The following is a 22,919-nucleotide window of genomic DNA, read 5'->3' as shown; positions in this document are numbered from 1 at the left end:
TGGGCAGGTGGATTCCAGCTCATGAGTGGACAGGAAGTGAGATTCTATCTAAAAGATAACCAGCAAAGAATGGCGGTGGAGGCATGACTCAAGTTGTAGATCATCTGCTTAGCAAATGCAAAGCCCTCAGTTTGAATCCCAGTAATGCAATTGTTTTTGACTTTCTGAAATTTACATGCTGTCTCTCATTTATTATCTGAAGTTCTTCAAATGAGACAGCTGATGTCCAGAGAGCAAGCCACCTGCTTGACTTCAGCATAGCTGGATGCTGAAATATCTCTCCTATGTGAATACTATCTATGTGTTAGACTGAGGTTCTTGGAAGGAACTTCATCACTATCCTTGGATAGAGACAAAATGGAATATTCTCTCATTCTATTGTGAAGTTAAAATTGAAGGGCACAGTTAATGCATATGATCAAAAGAACCTGAGGTTATTCATGACAATGAAATTAATTTTTCATTTTCCAGAACAATAAGGTTGATAAATTCGAATAACATATCCATCCTTCTCTATTGAAGAAAATTGTCCTTGGCTTTTGTGCACAGCCTAATCTTTGCACTCTGCAGTCTTCTAACCAACCATCCCTCATCTCCTAGTCTTTTATAGAAAACAGCAAGTTCTTTGAGCAGTATGAAGTCACATACCAGATCTTGAAACAGACAGCTGAGATGTACATCAAAGCAGATGGCTCAGGTAAGCTCACTGTAGAATGACGCCCAGTGGTCTCCAGGGAGGGGAACATCAAACTGGGGGAGGAGAGGAGGAAGACAAGGCAGATTTGCAAGCAGGCCTGTGAGCATGAGCCTGTGCGGGCCCCGGCGGGCTGGAGGCGGTAGGAAGGAGGGGTGTGCCCAGGATGTCCAGCGCACAGGCGGGTCACCGTGGCTGTCTGTCTGTCAGTGGAAGAAGCCGAGAACGTGATGAAGTTCATGTCCGAGACCACAGCCCAGTGGCGGAACCTGTCTGTGGAGGTGAGGAGCGTGCGGAGCATGCTGGAGGAAGTGATCGCCAACTGGGATCGCTACGGCGACACCGTGGCCAGCCTGCAAGCCTGGCTGGAGGACGCGGAGAAGATGCTCAGCGAGTCAGAAAGTGCCAAAAAGGTAAGGCCAGGGAAAGTGACTGGTGGGATCATGGTGGAGGAAGGACGGGCCTTTACCATACTCAGTAGAGAGTGCTCTGCTTTTGCAAGTGTGACCCCAGAAAGTCCCCCTCTGCCTGGAAAGCTGTGCCTGGCAGTGTTTGCATCCCTTCTGTTACATTGTTCCCTGTCCCCGCAGTCCAAATTGCCTTTGCCTTCATGAGGGGAGGCAGTGACCTCAGCCGGGCAGCAGAGGGCGCTCTGCTTGCTGTCACTGCCAGGAGGAAGGGCCCCACCCGTGTGGTCATCCGTGTGGTTGTCCTTTGATGCCTGGCTAGCATGATGCTCCCTCTGTATGCAGCATACTTGATTGCACGGAGCTAGTCCCGTCTCTGTAGATATTCCCTTTGGAATTTTATCCATCTCCACTCAGAGGCGTCATGCTACATGGAAATGATGTGTGTTTCTTTTCACTAGTCCTAAGTGTGTAAGCGTGTCTGCGCGTAGGTTAATGTTTCACTGATGTATACATGCCCAATGAAATGGACTAAGTTATACCTATTTTTTTTCTCAAAGGAATCCAGATATAGTTGCCTGGAAAATAAATTTCCGTGTAAAAGGCATGCAAATGTCAAGCTTCAACAAAATAAATACCCTCGATCTCCCATAAAGAAGTAGAATACACACATTAGGATGAATTATTGCTTGCCGTTCAAGAAAAGTGTTTCCATTATTGCTTGCACAAGGGAGATGTATCATTCAAAAAATGTGTACCCCCTTTTGCTCACACAAATTAAATTCTCGTCTGCAGTTACCAGAGTGCAATACTGATGCGCCCATGCGGGTTCTCAGCCTTATCAAATCCCACCCGCAAGGCTCCGGGAGATGTCAGTTGTGTTCATTTGTTCCACAGGGTGTAGCAAGCAGGAACAGAAGTGTTCTCGTCTATTTATGTAGGAAATCCTCCCACTCGTGGCTTTTGAAATGGAGTTTGAATTATCCTTAGTTTTTACAGTGACGTGTGTGCACGCGCACATGCATGTGAACCTAGACATTTAATTTGAAATGAGTCGGACTGTCGTACTTGCAAGCGTGTATGCCCTTAAATAAGAAAGGATATTATGTAGATGTTATGTATAGATGTTCTCAAGTCCAACCGTTCATCTGAAATGTCTCCTCCCAGTGTGTTATCTCCATGATTCTTAAGCTATCCTAACTCATCACGTATATTCAGATTTTAAAACCAAATAAACAGACAAAAATTATTGAAAAAATTGTAATGGCAGAAGGGCGAATTTGTTCCAAGTACACTGCATGCCTATATGGAAAACTTACAATGGAGTCAATCTATCAATCTATCTATCTATCTATCTGTCTGTCTGTCTGTCTGTCTGTCTGTCTGTCTATATATCTACCTACCTACCTACTTACTTACTTATTTTGACCACCATGGAACTTGAACTCAGGGCCTGGGCTCTGTCCCTGAGCTTATTTTGCTCAAGGCTAGTTAGTGCTCTACACTTGGAGCCACAGCACCACTTCCAGTTTTCTGGTGGTTAATTGGAGATAAGAGTTCCGTGGACTTTCCTGCCAGGGCTGGATTCAAACTTTGATCCTCAGATCTCAGCCTCTGGAGTAGCTAGGGTCACAGGCGTGAGCCACCAGTGCCTGGCCTAAAAGATTTTTTGTTTGTTTGTTTTTTGTGGTACTGTGGTTGTAACCCAGGGTGTTTGCTTTGACTGGAACTCTGCCACTTGAGCCATACCTTCAGGCTGGCATTTTACTCACTTGTTGGAGATGGGGAGGTCTCTTAGATTTTTCTACGTGGGCTGGCTTTGAAGCAGGATCCCCGAGATCTCAGCCTCTGAAGTAGCTAGGATTACAGAAGTGAGCCATTGGTGCCTGCCATCAAAATATATTTTTTTTTAAAAAAGAAAGCTACATATTTCCCTCCCATATTACACTTCTAAAGTGATGCTTATCCTGGCATTTACTAGCCTAAACACCCCGCATGCGTCTCTGTCATGCTTTTTTTTTTATCACTTAAATGACAATCTTGGCTCAAAACTAGTGCTGGAAGAAAAGTCTACAGAACTCCAATTAATCAACAACAAAACAAAGCCAGACTGAAGTCAGGGCTCAAGTGATAGAGCCCCAGCCATGAGCATAAAAGATAAACAAGAGTACAAGGCCATGACATGCCAGAGGTATTCTTACAAAAAGATCCTGAAAGCCACACATAGTAGCTCCCTCCTGTAGTACCAGGCAAGTCATTGCTTGAGACGGAGTTTGAGGCCAGCCTGGGCAACACACAGCATGATGTGCAGTATTTCCCAGGAGTTTTAAACTTTATTTACAAGTCGCATTTTGGAAGTTACATGTTGGCACAACTTCCAGAAGGCAAATAGGTTTTCCTCATCGGCTCGTTCACCTAGCAGCGACGGCTCTGTGGCGCCTGGCGGACAGTGGGTGGTCTGTGATCTTCCTTGTTTAGGATTTCTTCCGGAATTTGCCTCGCTGGATTCAGCAGCACGCCGCCATGAACGACGCCGGCAACTTTCTGATCGAAACTTGTGACGAATTGGTGTCTCGTGACCTGAAGCAGCAACTCCTCCTGCTCAACGGGCGGTGGCGGGAGCTGTTCATGGAGGTCAACCAAGTACGCCTTGCGATTGGTATTCACTCAGGATTGCGTGTGTGTGTGCATGTGTGTATGTGTACGTGCGTGCATGTGTGTCGATGTGTGTGTGTGGTTGTGTTCTGCTTGGAAGCAACACTAATTTTACTTCATAAGCGTGGGCTGATTTAGGCAGGAAGGGAAAAGTGTTGCAAAGTGCTGTTTTACACTTGCTGATTCTTCTCTCCCATTTATAATGGAGGAACGTTCTGGAGAGGCAGTTTGAGTCAAGATTATGTGGACATATGGAGCCTGCTGGGATGGCATGATTTGCTTTTCAAATTGCAGCTCTTCGTTTGTTATGCTGACTTCTTATCCAAGGAATTGGATTTAGCTTCAGGCTTCTGTACAATGAGAACCAGGACTTAGAGTCTTGCTTTAGCGTGCAGCAGTTGCAGAGCGCATGCGATTGTATTGGGCAGGGCTGCAGGTTCGAGCCCACCTCGTGTGAGCTTCCCACATTGTCTCTCCTTTCTCACAGTATGCTCGGGCGGACGAGATGGACAGAATGAAGAAGGAATACACAGACTGTATCACTACCCTCTCTGCTTTCGCAACGGAAGCCCAAGGGAAACTTCATGGGCCCTTAGAAGTATCATTTATGAATGTCAAGTTATTAATCCAAGACTTGGAGGTGAGAAGCTTCTGGATTATAAAATGAAACAAAAAAGCAAACAAAACAAACAAAGCCACATGTGGGTGGCTTACACCTGTAACCTTAACTACTCAGGAGAGTGAGATCTGAGGACTGTGGTTCAAAGCCAGCCAGGCAGGAAAGAAAAAAATCAATTATTAAACTAATGATTGACAGTATTACTCAGTTCTTGGCAAATATTCTGTCTCTAGGTTCAAGTGATAATTTTGGCCTAATGTTGGTTTGAGCCTTGCATTAAAAGAAGTAGTTGAATTAAAAAAATATGTTTTGATTTTACAAAGTCAGTTCCAAATAGTTTTTCAAGTTGGCATTTTTTCCCTTACCCAAATTATAAAACATTAAGAAGAACAAGAGATAGCTATAGATAGTATCTCTGCAGAGATGCCTCTAACAGTAAGAAATATTTACTGAACAAATTGTGGTATTTGCATATTTTGAAGAGCCTGTAAATCTCCAAAATGAAATGGTAGAAGAGTATTTAATCATAACATATTTTTAATTTAATTTTATTGTAAGGTGATGTACAGAGGGGTTACAGTTACATACGTAAGTTTGCGAGTCCATTTCTTGTTGAAGATTATTACCCCTTCCCTCGTTTTTCTCCCACTTTCCCTTCCCTGCTAATCCCATGTTCCCCAGGTTTTAAAGTTAATTTCCAACATATCGCTGTTGCATTGGTTACAACATAATTTTACAATGTGTTAGGTAGGAAAAGTAAACCCCCTTACTGAGGCTCATCATTTTTTATTTTTTTCTAAAAAGGAAAAAGTGTAAAAAAAACAATGACAGTTTAGTGAGATGTTGGCTTTCGTTCTCCCCTTATGAGAAAACCATTAGGAATTAAAAAATTTGCTCCTCTATTTTCAAATTTTTGGTAGTACTGATATTTGAACTCAGGACGTATGCACACCAGGTTGGTGCTCTACCATTTGAACAACCCCTCCAACCCCTTTTGGTTTCCATTATTTTTTTAGATAAGGTCTCATCTGTTTTCCTCAGCACCAGCCTTGAACAGTGCCCCTCCTTTCTTGCCTAGCTATGGTGACAGGTCTTTGTAGTTACATTCAGCTTGTAGATAGGGCCTCACTAACTTGACCCCAGTCTCCTGCTTGGCTGGAAATACTCTGATTCCCCTGAAATGACTAATTTATAAGTTTTCTGCAATGGCAAATGTTATTTTTAAGAAAACAACAACAAAAAGAGACTTTTACTTTCAAAGTCAGCATTACCACGCACATGGTTAGGATGTGTTTACGCAATACAGAATTTTTGTACTCTAGAACACATTTTTCAAAAATGTAAAGATTCCTTCTAGTAATCTTTAGGACTAACTTAAGGACATCGGGCCGCTTTGAGAGGGAAGGGCCTTTTGATTTTATTTGTGTCGCATTGCTTTTCTATTAGTAAAGAAGGAAAGCAACAACTTGGTGTACACGTTTCCAGCCACCAGGTAATACCGTCCAGCGCAGGCTGATTTTCGCTCTGCCTTCTACAGAATCCTGAAGTGGAGAGGCAGTGTCTCACACGCTCATGAGGCTTTTTGTGTTCCCGTGGCCCATGCAGGACATGGAGCAAAGGCTGCCCGTGATGGACGCTCAGTACAAAATGATGACAAAGACGGCGCATCTCCTTGCCAAAGAAAGCCCCCAGGAGGAAGCCAATGAAATGCTTGCGACCATGACCAGACTCAAGGAGCAGCTCAGCAAGGTGCGAAAGCATGCAGTGGGCATGCGCAGCGGGCCCCCAGCGCTGCGGCGGGGTAGCCGCACTCTTCCTCTGCCATCCAAGGCAAATCCCTTCCCCGTGACCAATCACACTTTTATTGGTACCAGGACTCCTGGCTTCGCAATTTGGTGATTTAGCTCATATACATGCATTTTAAAAACAAAAAAAGTATTGGCATCAGTAGTGATAAAATAACATGGTCTCCTCTATTAATGTAGAAGTGCTAGAGATATATTTTAATGGAAAGATAGCCTCCCCCCACCACAAACATGAGTTAATGTGATAAAATAGAGAAGGGAGTAAAAGAGACATATGGAGAATGGGGAAGGGGGATGGAAGAGAAGGGGACCATAGTTGTTAATGAACCTTTGTTGAGATGTGATATAGCTTATCTCTACGTTTATTGGTGCTGCTTTATGCCAGCATAGCTTTTTTTTTTTTTGGCCAGTCCTGGGCCTTGGACTCAGGGCCTAAGCACTGTCCCTGGCTTCTTCCCGCTCAGGGCTAGCACTCTGCCACTTGAGCCACAGCGCCGCTTCTGGCCCTTTTCTGTATATGTGGTGCTGGGGAATCGAACCTAGGGCCTCGTGTATCCGAGGCAGGCACTCTTGCCACTAGGCTATATCCCCAGCCCCCCAGCATAGCTTTGAAATGAGGAAGTTGCCCCTTCTCGTCTCGTAGAGCTCGTTCTAGGCATAGGACTTCTATTTGTGCTATTTTGAATGCCTTGTTCTAGACAGACAGTAGACAGAATCAGTTGAAAACCTTATGTTTTATTGAGATTATTTTTCCCTGGGAACTTTGGAAATTCCAGTGGAGATCTTTGATCTAAACTTGAGTTCTAGAAAAATAGCATTGTTTTTGAAGTCTACTTAGATTGGCTAATGAAGGAAGGACAAGAGTAATTAAATCAATGACTAGAAATATTTCATAAGGAGCAATTGGAAAGCAAAAGTGAAGTGGAAATGCCTATCAAACAGAAGAGAAGAACTACAAAGAAAGAGTAACTCCAGTGAAATTAATAGTCTTACAGAATGAATGATAAAATGAATGTAAAACAAAGAGAATAGAAGGAATTGTGGTCATGACAAAAGAGAAAGCTTTGCCACTTTGGCATGTATAAAAGCTGACATTCATTTCATTTACTAGTAACATTTCAGTGGGATCATTTCTAACTTAAAGGGAATAGATAGCAATGGCACTATTGCTGCAGGAAGATTTGATGAGGAGTAAGTCCACTCTAAAGCCAATGTTTTCTCTTCTTCAATGGTTTCTCCATTGCGAGGCTTGTGCTTTGTCACTGGAGCCAGTGCAGGGTTGAGGCGATGTGAATTGTGTCAAGTAGAAGAGGCCATCAATAGATCTACATGTCCCAGACAGCAGCATCCTGAATCCATCTCCACATTAAAGCCCATGAAAATAAAAGCTGGAAGACATCTAGATAATGCACATCTGAACTGTGCAATGAAGTCACTATGTTTTCTTTACTGCTGGTTGGCATGCAAAAATCTTGATACATTTCTCTGTTATTCCCAGGAAGGATGAATAATGCACACTGATTTTATACATAGTAATAGATTCTCTTGGATTGGCTCAAGCTAATTTTAGCAGTCTGGCTGCAATGGAAACAACAGCCTTCACTTGAAGAGCTTATCAGTTAAGCAGTATATTTGAGAATACAGAAGTATTACTATATACAGAAATCTGTAGCCACGTAACAAAATGTTGTCCTCCCATAACACATCTTCTCCAAGGCTTACTTTGGGAATGTGGCTGATGGCATTAGTATATTATTATACTTATGTGTTATTAAACAAACAAGCCATGGTCCACTAACCCATGGTGATGAACCTTTGGGAGCAACCTCAAGTAAATGAGGAGGGAGAGAAGTTCTTAAGGGATTCTAAGGTCATGGGGTCCAATGCAGAAGTAGCCAGGGGGCTCTTGGACTCTGGACACATATGGGCTCATGAGAAAGATAATGTCGATGTATAGACTAATTACAGATCAGGGCTGGGTCCATTCAGGCTGGGGAGACATCTGCTATTAGAGGAAGCTTCATGAGCAAACTGGTGTGGGTGATGTGCGTGCTGGGAATGAGTCGAGTGTTGATACGCAGAGAATCGGGCAGCTGCCAGTTGCTAAGAGGTGGCAACGGGAAAGACAGAAGTGAGTTTGTCTTCTTGTAGTAGACGAGAACATGCCGAGTGCATCTCAGGGCACAGCTAGGATGGCACATGAAAGTCAGGCTGGAAGATGTCTAGAGAACTCGAGGGTTGCTCACTATCTCGGGTCAGAGTTCAAGGCCAGTGCGGGGACGAGTCGCGTGGTTTCGGAAGCAGTGTCTTGTGCCATCTGCCTTGCCACGCGGATCACGTGAACGCGAAAGAGCTAAGCAGATGGATGACTCAGACGAACTTTCACGATGAGCTTTCCACAGGCCTTTGTTTGTCTCAGTGGTAAAGTCATTTTGTGATTTTTTTTGTTGTTGTTTTTTCGAATCAAGTTCTAACGATGAGGAGGAAGTAGCGCGGAAGAACAGTGTTTCCCGATCCGGACGCCCTGGATGGCGTCTTCCGTAGAGCTCCGCACCCTGCTTCCAGCGGGTGGCTCTGGGTGGCCTTTCATGGGATTTTTGCCCTTGTGTCTTTAAAGGTGAAAGAATGCCACGCCCCCCTGCTGTACGAGGCCCAGCAGCTGTCGGCCCCATTGGAGGAGCTGGAAAAGCACATCACGGGCTTCTATGAGACTCTCGGGAGAATCAACAAGACTATTGCCGTCCTTGAGCGGGAGGCACAATCCAGCGCTCTTTTTAAACAGAAGCATCAGGTAAGCGACTCGCTGCTTTGATGCCGCACTACTTCCGTGCCTCCATCCGGAGACTGAAGTGTTGCTCACACGTCATAGAAATTCCACTGGCACCCCCAGATACTTTTATTTCCCCCCCCTCAAATAGTAGAGTTCTAGTAACAGCACAAAAGTGCAGGTTCTGTTCCAAGATGAACCCCACCTCACGTCAGGAGAAGAAGGTGTTTGGTGGTCTGAGCTGTTTCCTAGGGCAAGCGAGCTTAAACACCCAGGGCAGCTTGGGCTGCTGGAAGCGAGGCTCTCTTGTCTTCTGTATTGGAAAGTTCCCTGAGTTGAGCAAAATTAGGAAGTCCAGTTTGTTTCAAGTAGCGTGAACTGACCATTTATGAACATCTGCTCTGTGTACACTGGTGCTGAGCGTTCTCAACCACAAGTACAGATGTTGACAGTGTCTCAGAAACATGGAATATGGTTTTTGTTGTTGTTGTTGTTACAAGAGAGTGTTTATTTGGCAGTTTGTTGTTGTATAGTTGGGGTTTGAACTCATGGTTCTTCTGCGTCAGCCATGGCTCTAGGCCTTTTTGTTCTGGTTGTTTTTGAGATAACCAGCAGTTACTTTTTGCTGGGCAAGCTCATATACCATACTCTTTCTGTTTATACTTCCCACCATTGTTGGATGATAGGCATGTACTACCATGCTTAGCTTGTTCCTTTGAGGACTGAGGTCCTTTCCAATCTTAGTCTCCCACATAGCTAGTATGAACAGTCCCACCAGAGCGTCCACCTATTCATCAAGAAGTGGTCTTATGCCCTACCTAGGCTGGCCTTGAACTTCAGTCTTTCTCCCTCCCTCCTTGCATCCTTCCCTCCCTCCCCCCTTCCCTCCCCTCCTCCCCTCCCTCCCTCTTTCCTTCCTTCTTGGCTGCCTCTTTTTTCACCTTGTCAGGTAAACAATATTTATTTGAGTTTTCTCTCCCTGTAGGAACTGGTAGCTTGTCAAGAAAGCTGTAAGAAAACCTTGGCACTCATTGAGAAAGGGGGTCAGAGTGTCCAGAAGTTCGTGACCTTGAGCAACGTGTTGAAGCATTTCGATCAGATGCAGCTCCAGAGACAGCTCGCAGATGTTCACCTGGCCTTCCAGGTAATTTTCTTCCCTGCTTTAGCGTTGTGGGCCCGGGACAGCACAGGGAATCAGGACAAATGAGCAGAACTTGCCAAAATGCCTCGCTATCAGGTATTTGGAAGGCAACCATTTTACTGCCCCCTCCTATCCTAATATTGAAAAGAGTTAAGTATTTTCATCATAATGAAATATCTTTCTTCCAAGGGTTTGTTAAAGCAAAAATGAGGAGGCTGGCTATATGAAAAAAATTTCAGTATTGAGAAAGCAGCATTAAACTGTGGTCCCCACCGGTTTATGCTTATGTCACTTCTGCCAACTCTGAGTTGAGAATATTCGGGAAAACACATGCATTTACATGGAACATGTGTGTCGTGTTTACTTTTCCCTGTCAGCGGTCATTGAGCAACCCAGCACTTCCATGAGTCTTGTGTTGTGGGGGGGCGTTGAAGAACAGGCGATGTCTGACAGCATGGAGGGGAGAACATGTCTGGCTATAGGCGAACACAGCGGCATTTTCTATAAGGGACCCGAACATCAGTAGATGTGGGTACCTGGGGGGTCCGCAAGTCAGCTCCCCAAGGATACCGAGGGTTGACTGTATTTTTTTTTTTTTTACATCAAGAGCATGGTCAAGAAGACTGGCGATTGGAAGAAGCACGTGGAAACCAACAGCCGCTTGATGAAGAAGTTTGAGGAGTCGCGGGCGGAGCTGGAGAAGGTGCTGCGGGTGGCTCAGGAGGGCCTGGACGAGAAGGGGGACCCCGAGGAGCTGTTGCGGAGGCACACCGTGAGTCCACCGCTGCCCTGGGGGGGGAGGACGGGTGCCCTGAGGGGGGGGGACGGGCGCCCTGGGGGGCTGGGCTGAGGAAACAAAAGGATCATCTTGCTGTAATGCGCCGGGTTTGGTGGGGGCAGGGACCCAGTGGGCTGGGCAGGCGGGAACTCTGCAGATTGATAACCACAGCGTGGAAGCCCTAAGAGCAATTCATCTGTGCACTTAGGAAAGACCGGTCTTAAGCTTCTGGAATAGTAAAGAGGATCGTTCAGGCTCTCCAACTGACTCTCATTATTGAGCTGGGAAATCCGTCTGTCAGTAAAGGTTCTCCCTCTCCATCCTCTCTCTCTCTCCTCTGGCTCTCTGTGTTTTCTGCTAGTTAGCCAGCTGCTTCGTGTATTTCATTGGTACTGAGGTTTGAAGGGAGGGTCGTGCTTGCTTGCCTTGTTCTCTTAGCTGGGACTCTACCACTTGAGCCACGCCGCTAGCTGAGCTTTGTCTGCCTATTTTGGAGACAGAATCTTGTAGACTTTTCTACACTGGGCTGGCCTCAAACCACAGTCCTCAAGATCCAAACTTCCTGAGGAGTTGAGATTACAGAGTAGCGAAGCCTCTCCCATTGAGTTTTGCTGGTTCTCTTCCTGGTAGGATTTCACATCCTGCCTGCCCTGAACTTAGGTTAGCCTTGCGGGTAGTGGGGACAGCAGGAAGGTTCTTCTGTGTCCTCCTTGCATCCAGATTATTTTTTTAAAGAAGGGATCTTGAGGATTCTTCTGGTGCTCCGTTTTTCCTTCAAAGCATGATCCCAATATGCTCAGCCTCTCCTTAAAGATTCGACAGAGGCTCAAGGGGAGTGGCCACGTGTTTTGCACCCTGCTCATCGTAGTCTCATCTATACTTTGGCATCTGATGCCCAGGTTGTCTTAGTACTTGGAGCCCATCCTTATGACTATCCTACTTATCCAAACTAAGCCAGCTGTGAGAAGATTGCTAATGCGTGAAGTGCTCTGTGGGGCTGCACTGTGAAATGGTTGTCCCGACATTTCAGGACATTTTTGCGGACCATACCCTCAGATGGCGACACCGGTTAATGGGATTGGAGCTTTCTAGACCTAGGGTTGTTTTCTGTGGCCATGGGGCATAAGCATCTCCTCCGGTTTTGACACCATGACTGTCTGGCACTCTCTGTTTTGAATCACTGTGGTTTCAAAACATCTCTTCATGGATACAGCTGAGACTGGGGGAGACATCAATTAGTATCTGCATGTGAACTGCCGCTGGCATCTAAGGCACTATAACAAAATGGCATAGACAGCGGCTTCAGCAATAGAAGTCTGTTTTACCGCAATTCCAGAAGCTGAAAGTTTGAGACCATGGATCTAAAATAGGTAGGGTTGTGTTGAAGTTCCTCTTTTTGGCCATCTTTTCCACATCCTTGTATCTTAGGAAGATAACACACTTGCCGGGCTCTCCTCCCACAAAGTCCTAATTCCTGTCATCTAAACTGACTGCCCGCCCCCCAGGTCCCATAACCCAGTTCCATGAACTTTGGGGTTCGAGCTTCAACAAACAGATTTGGAGGAGGGACAAGGTTCTACCTAGAGTTGGAATGTTGGTTGAGGAGACGTGGTAATAGGAACCGTCACATCCGAAACACATTACAGTTAAAAAAATCAGGGCTTGTGTGATTGAGTTCTGGCTTCAGCCGTGTGCTTCTGACTTCACCAGAGAGGAATCAGAACGCGATTGTGATAAAATCAAGGTCCCGAGGTCTTCCACTTGCCCTCTCGAGTAGTCTACTGAGTTTGAGAAGCACAAAGATCTTCTTTATTTTCCCCCTGAAGTGTCAAAAGTACTAGTTGAAAGACAGAGGTGATGAGCTGTGAATCATAACTCTAGGGAATTAGAGCACATTACTAACAGCAAACAGGAGTTCTGCGGGTGCCCACGGTGCCTTGATGCCGCCCAGCTTCATGGCCGCTCTCCCCTCCGCCAGGAGTTCTTCAGCCAGCTGGACCAGAGGGTGCTCAACGCCTTCCTGAAAGCGTGTGATGAGCTCACGGACATTCTCCCCGAGCAGGAGCAGCAGGGGCTGCAGGAGGCCGTCAGGAAGCTGCATAAGCAGTGGAAGGTGGGTGAGGATGGACACGGAGTTGGAAATGCGGCGCCGTGCGTGATGGCAGGGTGTGTGGGGAACAAAGGTCCACATGTAATAGAAATGAAGAAACTCATAAGAGTTATTTCTCCCGTTAATAATAACTGGATTTAGCCAGGCACTGGTGGATCACATCTGTAGCCCAGCTACTCAAGAGGCTGAGCTCTGAGAGTGGCGGTTCGAAGGCAGCCCTCAAGCAGGAAAGTCTGTGAGATTCTGATCTTCAGTGAACCACCGCAAAGCCTGACGTGGAGCTGTGGCTCAATGGATAGAGCTCTGGCCTCGAGAAAAAAAAAAACAATCTCAGGGGTAGTGCTCAGGCCCTGAGTTCAAGCACTAGTACTGGCACAAAAACAACAGCAACAACAAAAGAAAAACATACCAAAAAAAACCCCAAAAACCACTTGTGTAAGGCATGATATAACAGGGCATAATTTTGTTATCCCACTTGATTGCAGCATATAGTTTTATTATAGTACTTGAGTACTTGTTATTTCCTGTTTTGAGAGAAACAGGTATGACAAGAGCATTTAACTTATTCAACTACACTTTAGTAAAGTCTTTGCAGGTGAATTAATCATCAGGCATACTATTTAAATTACAAGTATGTATGTATGTATGCATGTGTGTGTGTATATATATATATATACATATATATATTTGCTATCTTCAGTGATTTTACCATCTTGCTTATAAAGCTTTGATCTACAAACATGAATAAAAGCAGTTATTTGGTAAAGATTCAAAGGTGGAAAAAAAAAAACCATAATCCTTTCCTGTAGGATTCAATTAGGGAGATCATGAGTTGTAAAGAATAAAATACAATACATCTTTAAATGCACAAATGAATAAGGTGTTCTATTTATGCAAGCTTTGAAAGAAGACCAGAACTCACCTGGGGGTGGTAAAGGGAGTGAGATGAAGCCTTAAAGACAGAAGCAAAAGCCCAGGGAAGAGAGAAAACCAGAGGGAACACGGGTGGCCTGAGTGTCACACGTCGTGGAGAGCCCTGGGAAGCCCTATGGGGCCCAGCCCACGCGGCCTGCCTGCCCCGGCTGCTGGCTCTGGAGGTGGCTTCCTGGTCACTGTGCAGCCCCAGGGCTCCCAGGAGGGAAGGCTCCCGCTGCGGGGCACAAAGCTATCCAGAGCTGCTGTTTCCCCCACATAGTGTGGTAAGAAGTCTTGGGGCTTAGAAGACTAGCAGCTAAAACTCCAAAAATGGGAGAGTGCCTTGGAGATCTCAGCAACAGGGGCTAAAACACCATCCTGTGTGGAGGAGAAGCAAAGTGAAGAAGTACATTTTGCGCATGTCCCATTCTAAATTTTTAATGTCTCAGTAAAAATAACAAGATTCTTAAAGAGATTCAAGCTTCCTAACGGGCCTTTGAAACGCAGCCTGTCACAACGATTAGAACCGAGGTCACACACACGTGCACACACACACACGCACGCATGCACACACGTGCACACACACACATTTTACTCACTAGACATGATCTACTGAAGCCTTTCTACCACCTGTCATTTTTCTCATCAGTTGGCTATTTTAATTGCTTTGGGCTACAAGTCGGCTACACTTAGTACAGAACTAAAAGCAACGCCAAAGCCTATTTTCACATTGCAGAAAGAGAACATAAAAACTGAGGTAGAGTGTTCGCCTGCGTGGCTGTTTTCTGAATACGCCTTGTAGGGAGAAGGCGTAGCAGGTGGTCAGCAGCCCGGGTTTTCTTGGACTTGGTGTTTGGGGAGAGATAGGGCCATGATGAAGGTTTCTTTGACTCTGTGAAGGGGGTGAGATACCGGCCCCTCCCGCCACCCGATGCTGTTCCCGAGTCAGAGGACCAAGCTGGGTGAAGGCACACAGCGCCAGAGGGTGGTTGGAATCTCCATTCAGAAGCTGGGCTTTGCCGCTTCTCCTTGAGCCTCCATAGTCCCATCATAAAACGAAACAGGAACAGGGATCCTGAGCAGGGCTACTGTGGACGTGACATGGAACCTTCACGATGAAATGATCCCATCCACAACAGGGAAAGGGTTCACTGTGTTGCCGGTGATCGGAAGCGCAGAGTGCCCGTGGTAGATTATGTTCCCACTTGCGGTGGGAATGTCCATCATCAGAAACATGGTGCTGTGTTTCTGGAACTTTCCCTGGCATGCAGGATCTTCAAGGAGAGGCTCCTTATCACTTGCTTCACCTGAAGATCGCTGCGGAGAAGAACAGGTTCTCGGCATCCCTGGAGGAGTGCAGAACTGAACTGGACAGAGAGGCCAGGCTCGCATCCCAGGAAGGCAGCGAAAAGTCCATTGAGGAGCACAGGGTATGTCTCCCAGGGGCACGGGCTGCGTACACACGCGCAGGTGCCTAACAGTGTAACGGGGCGGGGGGCAGGGTGGGTAACTGGGCTTCACCCTATCACCATCTTCCTTTAGCTCATCTGTGAATGCAAAGACCATGTGACTCCTCGCTGGCATTTTTCTCACTAGGTTTTCTTCAGCGACAAAGGTCCTCATCATCTCTGTGAGAAGAGGTTGCAGCTCATTGAGGAGCTCTGTGGGAAACTCCCCGTGAGGGACCCCATGAGGGGTACCCCTGGAACCTGCCGCTCGGCTCTCAGGGAGCTCAGAGCTGCCATCGGCAGCACATACGAGAAGCTGGTGGAAGACCCCCTCAAGTGGGAGGACTACGTGAGCAGGTAGCTAGGGGCTGTCTCCAGAGAACCACTGAGTCTCTCTTGAGTTGCTCTGTGAATGCAGAAATCAGTATTCATTTCAGAAAGAAAAGAAATGATGACTATGTCATGTTACACCATGAAGAAAATCAGATTGGCCATCTTTCCCAGGCTCTTGAGCAAGAATGCTTCCCTTGTTTCAATGAAGGGGTTTCAGTCAAAAGCAGAGCCGAGGCCTCTTGTTTCCAAATAACCCAGATGTTCCGTCTCTGAGGAAGACAGTGAATCCTTCTCCCCTTGGTAATTTCTTAATTCCCCATGCAGAGGGACTTCTGCACCTTTGCCTTAGTTGTCTTACCCTAGTGAGGACAGGTGAGTCCAGACCTCAGGTTTTTCTTCTTTCCTTCCTCCGGGTGCTCAGGCTTTGAGACATATCTTTGTCCTGTGCTTGAGCTCCTCCAAGTTTGGGAGCTCAAATGTGGTCACCCCTCTTCAGAGCTTCATGTTAAATGTTTGCAGGAAGTTTGTTGAGCTGTTGGGTAATCACTCATTTCGTTTCTGTCAAAGAATTCACAATTGAGAATATATTCTAACCATGCTATTTTTCTCCTTTGAATAAGAAAAGGGTTTTGTGTTCTTTCAGATTTTCTGCGTTCTCATCTTGGATATCTGACAAGGAAGGACAGTTGAAGGGAATCAAGAATCAGGCCCTCGATACTACCAACCACGGCGAGGTCAGGCGTGCGGTGGAGGTAAGTGCTGGCCACTGTTTTGCTAGAGGAAAATTTCTAGTGAGAACAATAAATACATAAAGAGTGTTAGACAATATAACTAGTGTTTTTCTTCCTCCTCTGGCTTCTGAGCCTTTTCTTAAAGATTACTGTGGAGAACTGGGGGGGTTCTTTTCCTATTGAATCATTGACATAAAATCAGCTTTGATATTTAGCCAGGCTCTGTGGTACCTCTTTGTTCATCGTGAGCAAATGGGCAAATGCTGAGTGAAACATTACTTGCATGGGTGAAGAAGCCCACAGAGACTTAAGAATTGTTTCAGAAAACAAGAACACTGAACAGTACATTTTTATTCATGCAAACACCAGGGCAGCGGAGGAGGAAAGAGGACAAGGCAGAAATTTCACAAGGTAGAGACAGCATGTCCTCTCATTCATCTTCAGGATGGACTGGTCCGGTTCGTCCCTACTCTGTGAGCAAGAATGCAACCATCGATAAACACAGCCAGGCTCTCCGTCTGAACGCAGTTTGGGCTCTGTGAATGGCATCTGGCAGGCCTCTTCCTCTTAGCTTGTCTTTTTTATTTATGATGGGTAGTCAGTATATTAAACTCTTGCAAGTCATGTAGTTGTTGCTAAGAAAAATACATTTCCTTTCTTTTCCTGCTCTCTTAGTGCTGTTGTTATAATCTGATTATAATTATGTCACGTGCATGAAGGGCTCAGTAGTGTCACAGTACACATACAGAAACAGATATGCCTTACTGGTTATAAAAAAAAAAGTTTACCTTTCAGAATAGAGATTCTGCATAATATTCCATGTATGTGTGTGAAAACTGAAGGAGGTAATTTGAGGGGATAGGTGGGTTGGGGGGTGTGGGGGGCATGAGGAAATGTACTCATAAGCTGACTTACTGAATTTAAACCCTAAATGATAATATTGTTAAAATTGTAGAGTACAGAGACCATCTTTTTTTGGAACCAGCCATTTCCTGACTGATTTGCATTTCCCTTCCTGTTCCTGGGGCAGGAGCAGCATGAAGATTGCTGGCTTCAGAACCTGCACAACACTATACACCAGTGAACTGCACTGCACTGTACTATACAATACTGCAGTATACTACACTGTAGTGCACTGCACTAGAGCTGGTGTCAGAGAGATGGCCTATGCCAACTACCATGCCTCAGCCCCTAATCCCCAAGTCAAAGGCTTGGGAGGCTTTACAGTGATGGTGTTTTTTTTTGGGGGGGGGGCGGTAAACATTTCCTACCTCAATTATAGCAGCAGTCCTGTTTATGCATTTTAAAATGTATTGACTTCTAAAAGCCACTAAAATGGGGTATTAAATATGACTTAATGAAGCTAAAATAACTCACTAGTGCACCCTTAGCAATATCCAGCAAGTAAACTCTTCAATAAAAGAAATCGCTAATGACAACAAGGACAATGACACAGGTTATCATTTCTCTTTCTAAAAATAGTATGGTCCTCCAAGTTCACAAAGACTCATAACTCTGTGTGTGTGTGTTTCATAATTCCTAAGTTGGCATCTCATTTTCTGTTTTAGTATTATTAGAAGCAGCTTTGTAGGAACAAGGGAATATCTGTAAATATCTAGCTCATCTACTTCTGAAGATGATCTCTTGTTCAGTATAGACAGAATTGATTTTTGCTCATCGAGTATTGGCATTAGGGCACAAAGCTGGACTTGGAGACGATTGTTAAAGACACATGCACAAAGCAAAACGAGCATGTGCCCTACTGCTGTTTGAACAACTAGCAGTTTTGTCTCCACTTTGCAAACCTTCTTGGATTGAGTTCTTTCCTACGGGGAATTTAGGATTCACAATTGCATTTCTTCATTAATCCGCAGTGTTCTTTCATGGCAGGAGATCAGAAATGATGTTAGCAAAAGAGGGGAAGCTCTTAGCTGGCTGAAATCCAGACTTAAAGTTTTGACTGAAGTTTCTTCTGAGAACGAAGCCCAGAGACGAGGAGATGAGCTGGCCCAGTTATCCAGCTCTTTCAAGACACTGCTCACGTTGCTTTCAGAGGTACCTCATCTTCTCACGCTAACACACTTGGGGGGCAGAAGTCTAGACAGCCATCTTCCTTTCTGTTGTAGTTTGGAAAGTTGTTTTATAAAGAAAGTGTAGTTGAAACAATAGTTACTTAATATATGAAGGTAGCTAGAAAAGATAAAGTGTTTGAGTTACGGATATGCTATTATGGAATGTGTTACTTCAGGTTGATAAATGGTATCTGAAGGGCAAAACGGATCCCTATACATTTATTTTATTGTTTCTTTTACTTTTATCTTATTTCATCCTGTTTTATTTTATATTTCCTGTCCTATCACAGTCACTTGAAGGTACATAAAGGTTCAGAAAAAGGCTTTGAGAATCGGATAAACCCGGGGCCAGAGATTAAATCTGATACCCAATTTTTATATAATCTTGGAGTTTATTTCATGACCCCAGTTCCAGCTCTCACACATGTTTATAGGGGCATTGATTCTTCATACACATCTACCTTCAACCTGTGCATAACTTGAATTAGTATGCTTTTTGCTACTTTATCACTAGTAAAAACAAATAGAATGGGAAACACATACCTTCTTTTTAAGTACAGATTTATATAAGAAATTGGGTTTGGCAGTTAAACCTGTCTTCTGCTGATAATCCATTTCATCTTTAATTCAATGCATTGTCGAGTGCAATGGCAAAAAAAAAAAAAAAAAGAAGTCTGCAACATACACTCACCATCACCATAGGGGAAAGTTGCTTCTTCCAACAGTGCTGCTGGCTTTACTTAAGTTAAACAAATAAATTCTGGAGAACTAACACACAGCATGGAGATCCTAGTTGATAAGTCAATTCTGTGTGCTTAAAATTTTCTTTCAGAAAGGTAGACTTAAGTACTCTTACAAGCACATACACACACACAAGTAAACATGTGATGTGATGGATAGACTAATTAGCTTGATTAGAGAATTCATTTCATAATGTATATATCCATATCTATCAGAACATCACACGCCATGCCCCTTAAATATGTATACTAATCTGTCAAACTAGGTTGAAAAGATGTTAAGCAACTTTGGAGAGTGTGTTCAGTACAAAAACATCGTGAAGAGCTCCCTGGAGGAATTAATTTCTGGTACTCAGGAAGTGCAGGAAGAAGCAGAGAAGATTCTGGACACAGAAAATCTGTTTGAAGCCCAGCAGTTACTTCTTCATCATCAGGTAGAGCTCCTTCTTGACTGCAAGGCTCAGGTGTGAACTTGGTAGCTGGCCACAAAATGAGAGGCATTCCATGTCTGGATTGGAGGGAAGAGAGATGAAGGGAAGGAACTGGTTGAATGGGTCGAAGAACTTGCCCTTGGTTTTTGCTCTTTCTCTTAAATATTGAATATTTCAGGATATCCTACAAGACAAATTCCCAGACCGTGATTTGATAGCACCAGAAAGTTCAAAGACTACTGCAGAGGGAAAACGGTGATTTAGCTATGAAAATCCGTATGAAACTGGCTAGACTAGCCTTTCCATAACAGCAAAGGAAGCCACAGAGGAATTGCTTTACAGTTCAGATCACTATTCTCTTGTTATTGTGTTAAAACCTAGAGTTTCTAATATTGAACACCATTTTAGTTTGTGCAGTTGTAACTTACTTGAAGTGCCAGATTTCTAGTACTAGAAGTAATTGAAATCCATTTTATGTTGGTAATAATTTTGATGTTTTTTGTACTGGAGAAGGAACCCAGGGCCTCAAGCATGCTATGCACACACTGTATTGCTGAGCCCACCCAACCCCAGTCCTTGATAATAACTAATTTTAATCAGTTTATTTTGCAATTGTCTGATAGTATACACTAAAATGGGATATATTGCTTGTCAAACTCACTATAAATGGAAATATTGAATGACAAAATTCTATACGACTTGATACACAGCACAATCCTAACTAATTTTAAATATACAGAACAGTGAAGGTTGCTTTAACAGTGTGTGCAAATTAGCAGCCTCTAGATTTACTATATTTATTTAATATTATAAAAAGTCCATGAGCTCCAGAAATTAATGTTTGAGATAACATTGTTCTCAATCATTTGGAAAATTATTTGTTTTCAGCTTAAGACATTCTAGATATTTATACTTTTAAATTATTTTCATATTTCTTGGGCCAAATACCTGTCTACACATGTGTGCATCCTTTGTGGATTCATAAACTCCCAAGATTTTATACTGTAGTGAAAGTATTTTCATCAAGACACAATTTTCCTCATAGTATCTCAGCATATTGGCCATTCTTGATAAACATAGGGGGAACATTCTCTTCATATTTGCGTTGTATAATCTAGATGATAAAACCAGACTTTTCAGCAGAAAATAATTAATTTGGGAGGACTCAGGTCAAACGAGTTTTGTTGCCACATTCTTTCTGGAAAGTTGAACATTTTCCCAAAGCTGCACACAGCTAGAACACCTGAGACAAACAATTGCCATTACGTACAAAAATAAAATGTTATAAATAACGCCCGCCTTTGAACTCGTACAGCTGCCTCATTGTTGCTGTTTTGACTGTCGGGTCCAACCTTAAAACACAGTCGAGGCCCACGCTGTGTGAGATAGTGCCTTTCCCACTTCTGTTCTCGTGAGCACACGCACGGCCCTGCATAGCTGCCCGGGGAGTAATGTTTATTCCCATCTGTTAAACGACTTCCAGCAAAAGACGAAGATGGTCTCAGCCAAGAAGAAGGACCTGCAGGAGCAGATGGCGCATGCGCTGCAGGGAGCAGGTGGGCTGGCTGGCGCTGGCCAGGAGGAGCTGCAGAAGCTGGAGAGCACCCTGGCCGGCTTGGAGGACAGCCGGGAGAGGCAGGAGCGCCGCATCCAGGTAGAGCTGGGCCAAGGCTGGCTCGGTGGCGCCTGGGGCCTTGTGGACTTCCTGGTGGGGATCCTGACCGCAGGAGTGAAATGCTGGGGAACCACCTGCTTTGCATGAGTACCTGCCTTGGGTCATGCCATCATCAGTCTCAGGAGATGCTTGGGCAGAGAGAGCAGGAGGGCCTGGCCCCAGGGCGCCCGGCAGAGATGAGTGAGAAGTCAGGATCTCATTGGCCCTGGGTCTCAATCCAGAAAAGGTGTCCTCATTTCACGTCCACAGGAAGTCAGACCTGCCCCCTACCTGCATTCCAGAAAGAAGGGTTGACGTGTTTCCTTGTAAATAAGTTCTGAAGACTTCTGTTACTACTCTTTCTCCCTCCCTTCTTTCTCCTTTCATCGTGCTTGTTTTTGAGAGGTTTAAAGGTGACATTGTTTTTCTTTGTCACTGGTCTGTATTTTTCTTTACTGCTGATGGAGAAACTGGAAATTTGCAGAGAGGAGTCACGGGTTGTTTTATCCTGTGTGAAGGATGTTAATAGTTTGGGAAATAAATGAAACCCGTGGCGGTATTTTGTGACACACTGTGCTAATCTGCAGGAGTGGGATGGGCTATTTATTTATTTTTTATTTATTTTCAAATTTAGGTCACCTTAAGGAAATGGGAACGATTTGAGAAAAACAAAGAGACAGTGGTCAGATACCTTTTTCAAACAGGTTCCAGCCATGAACGCTTCCTGAGTTTCAGCAGTTTGGAAAGTTTATCTTCAGAACTGGAACAGACGAAGGTATAGTAACAAAAACCCTATAGATTGTCAGGCTTATTTTTCAGAGGAGAAAACACTCAACGCTGTCTCCTTCTTTGTTTCATTTCATTATTTTGCTTTTTGAATGAATCTCGTTATTCACTGATGACAGACTCCTTTCAACACCCTGGGAAATAAATGTCAATATGTAAATTTCAAGAACAAAGGTAAAGGTTTTCAAAAAAGTGTGCCGGGCTTAGCTTCATCACAGTGGCAGATACTTTTTTAGTATCTGGATGGAGGGTGCATAAAACTTAGAAAGAAGAATCTGAAGCCAAGAACACACAGGCATTCCTCGAAAGGGGAATGGCACGAAGAATCAAAGTATGAGCCGTGAGGATTCTGTGTTGTAGGGCAGAACCAAAGGACAGGAACTGGTGGAGGAAGGGTGAGCCACAGTGCAGACTTTGAAAACCTAAAATGCCACTCTTGGGCAGCCTGGAGCAGGAACTATTGGATTTGGAGGAATTTTAGGAAGAGAGTCACACCCCTGGCGCTGATCTTTAAGGAGACACATTTCTAAGCAGATGTCCACGATTGCTAGAAAGTGTGAAAGGCTGGGATCCTGGAATTCAACTATTAGGTTCTTGCTGCGAGGCATCTGGGGAGTTAAATAAGGGTGGTGGGTGGCAGTCAAGGTGAAGGACCCGAGCCCAAGGTGGGGTGTTGCTGATGCTAAGTTAGGCCAACAAACTAGAGTGAAGGAAAAGAATAAGGAGCCCAGAGTTTGGAGTCTCACCAAGATAATGAGGCTGTGTCTGGTGGAGCTATGACTTTGGAAAGACGGCAAACATCACTCCACTGACAGTGGGTTTGATATTCTAGT

The 22,919-nt window shown here is 44.6% G+C and overlaps 1 protein-coding gene across 1 annotated transcript in view; it reads left to right on the top strand.

Moving 5' to 3' along the window:
* Positions 1 to 22,919, top strand: part of Syne1 (spectrin repeat containing nuclear envelope protein 1) — a 367,506-nt gene that overhangs the window by 102,813 nt on the left and 241,774 nt on the right. Inside the window, 16 exon segments of the mRNA XM_048354307.1 lie at positions 601 to 697; positions 905 to 1,107; positions 3,580 to 3,744; positions 4,244 to 4,396; positions 5,981 to 6,124; positions 8,798 to 8,971; positions 9,933 to 10,091; positions 10,696 to 10,860; positions 12,845 to 12,979; positions 15,163 to 15,321; positions 15,488 to 15,696; positions 16,316 to 16,424; positions 18,294 to 18,458; positions 19,482 to 19,649; positions 21,130 to 21,300; positions 21,935 to 22,075. Coding sequence (XP_048210264.1) covers positions 601 to 697; positions 905 to 1,107; positions 3,580 to 3,744; positions 4,244 to 4,396; positions 5,981 to 6,124; positions 8,798 to 8,971; positions 9,933 to 10,091; positions 10,696 to 10,860; positions 12,845 to 12,979; positions 15,163 to 15,321; positions 15,488 to 15,696; positions 16,316 to 16,424; positions 18,294 to 18,458; positions 19,482 to 19,649; positions 21,130 to 21,300; positions 21,935 to 22,075 — 2,517 coding nt within the window.

Source organism: Perognathus longimembris, chromosome 9 (genome assembly GCF_023159225.1).
Source record: "Perognathus longimembris pacificus isolate PPM17 chromosome 9, ASM2315922v1, whole genome shotgun sequence".
Lineage (NCBI taxonomy): Eukaryota > Metazoa > Chordata > Mammalia > Rodentia > Heteromyidae > Perognathus > Perognathus longimembris.
The sequence above is the reverse complement of the archived record's forward strand: the minus strand, read 5'-3'. Positions and strand labels throughout refer to the sequence as shown.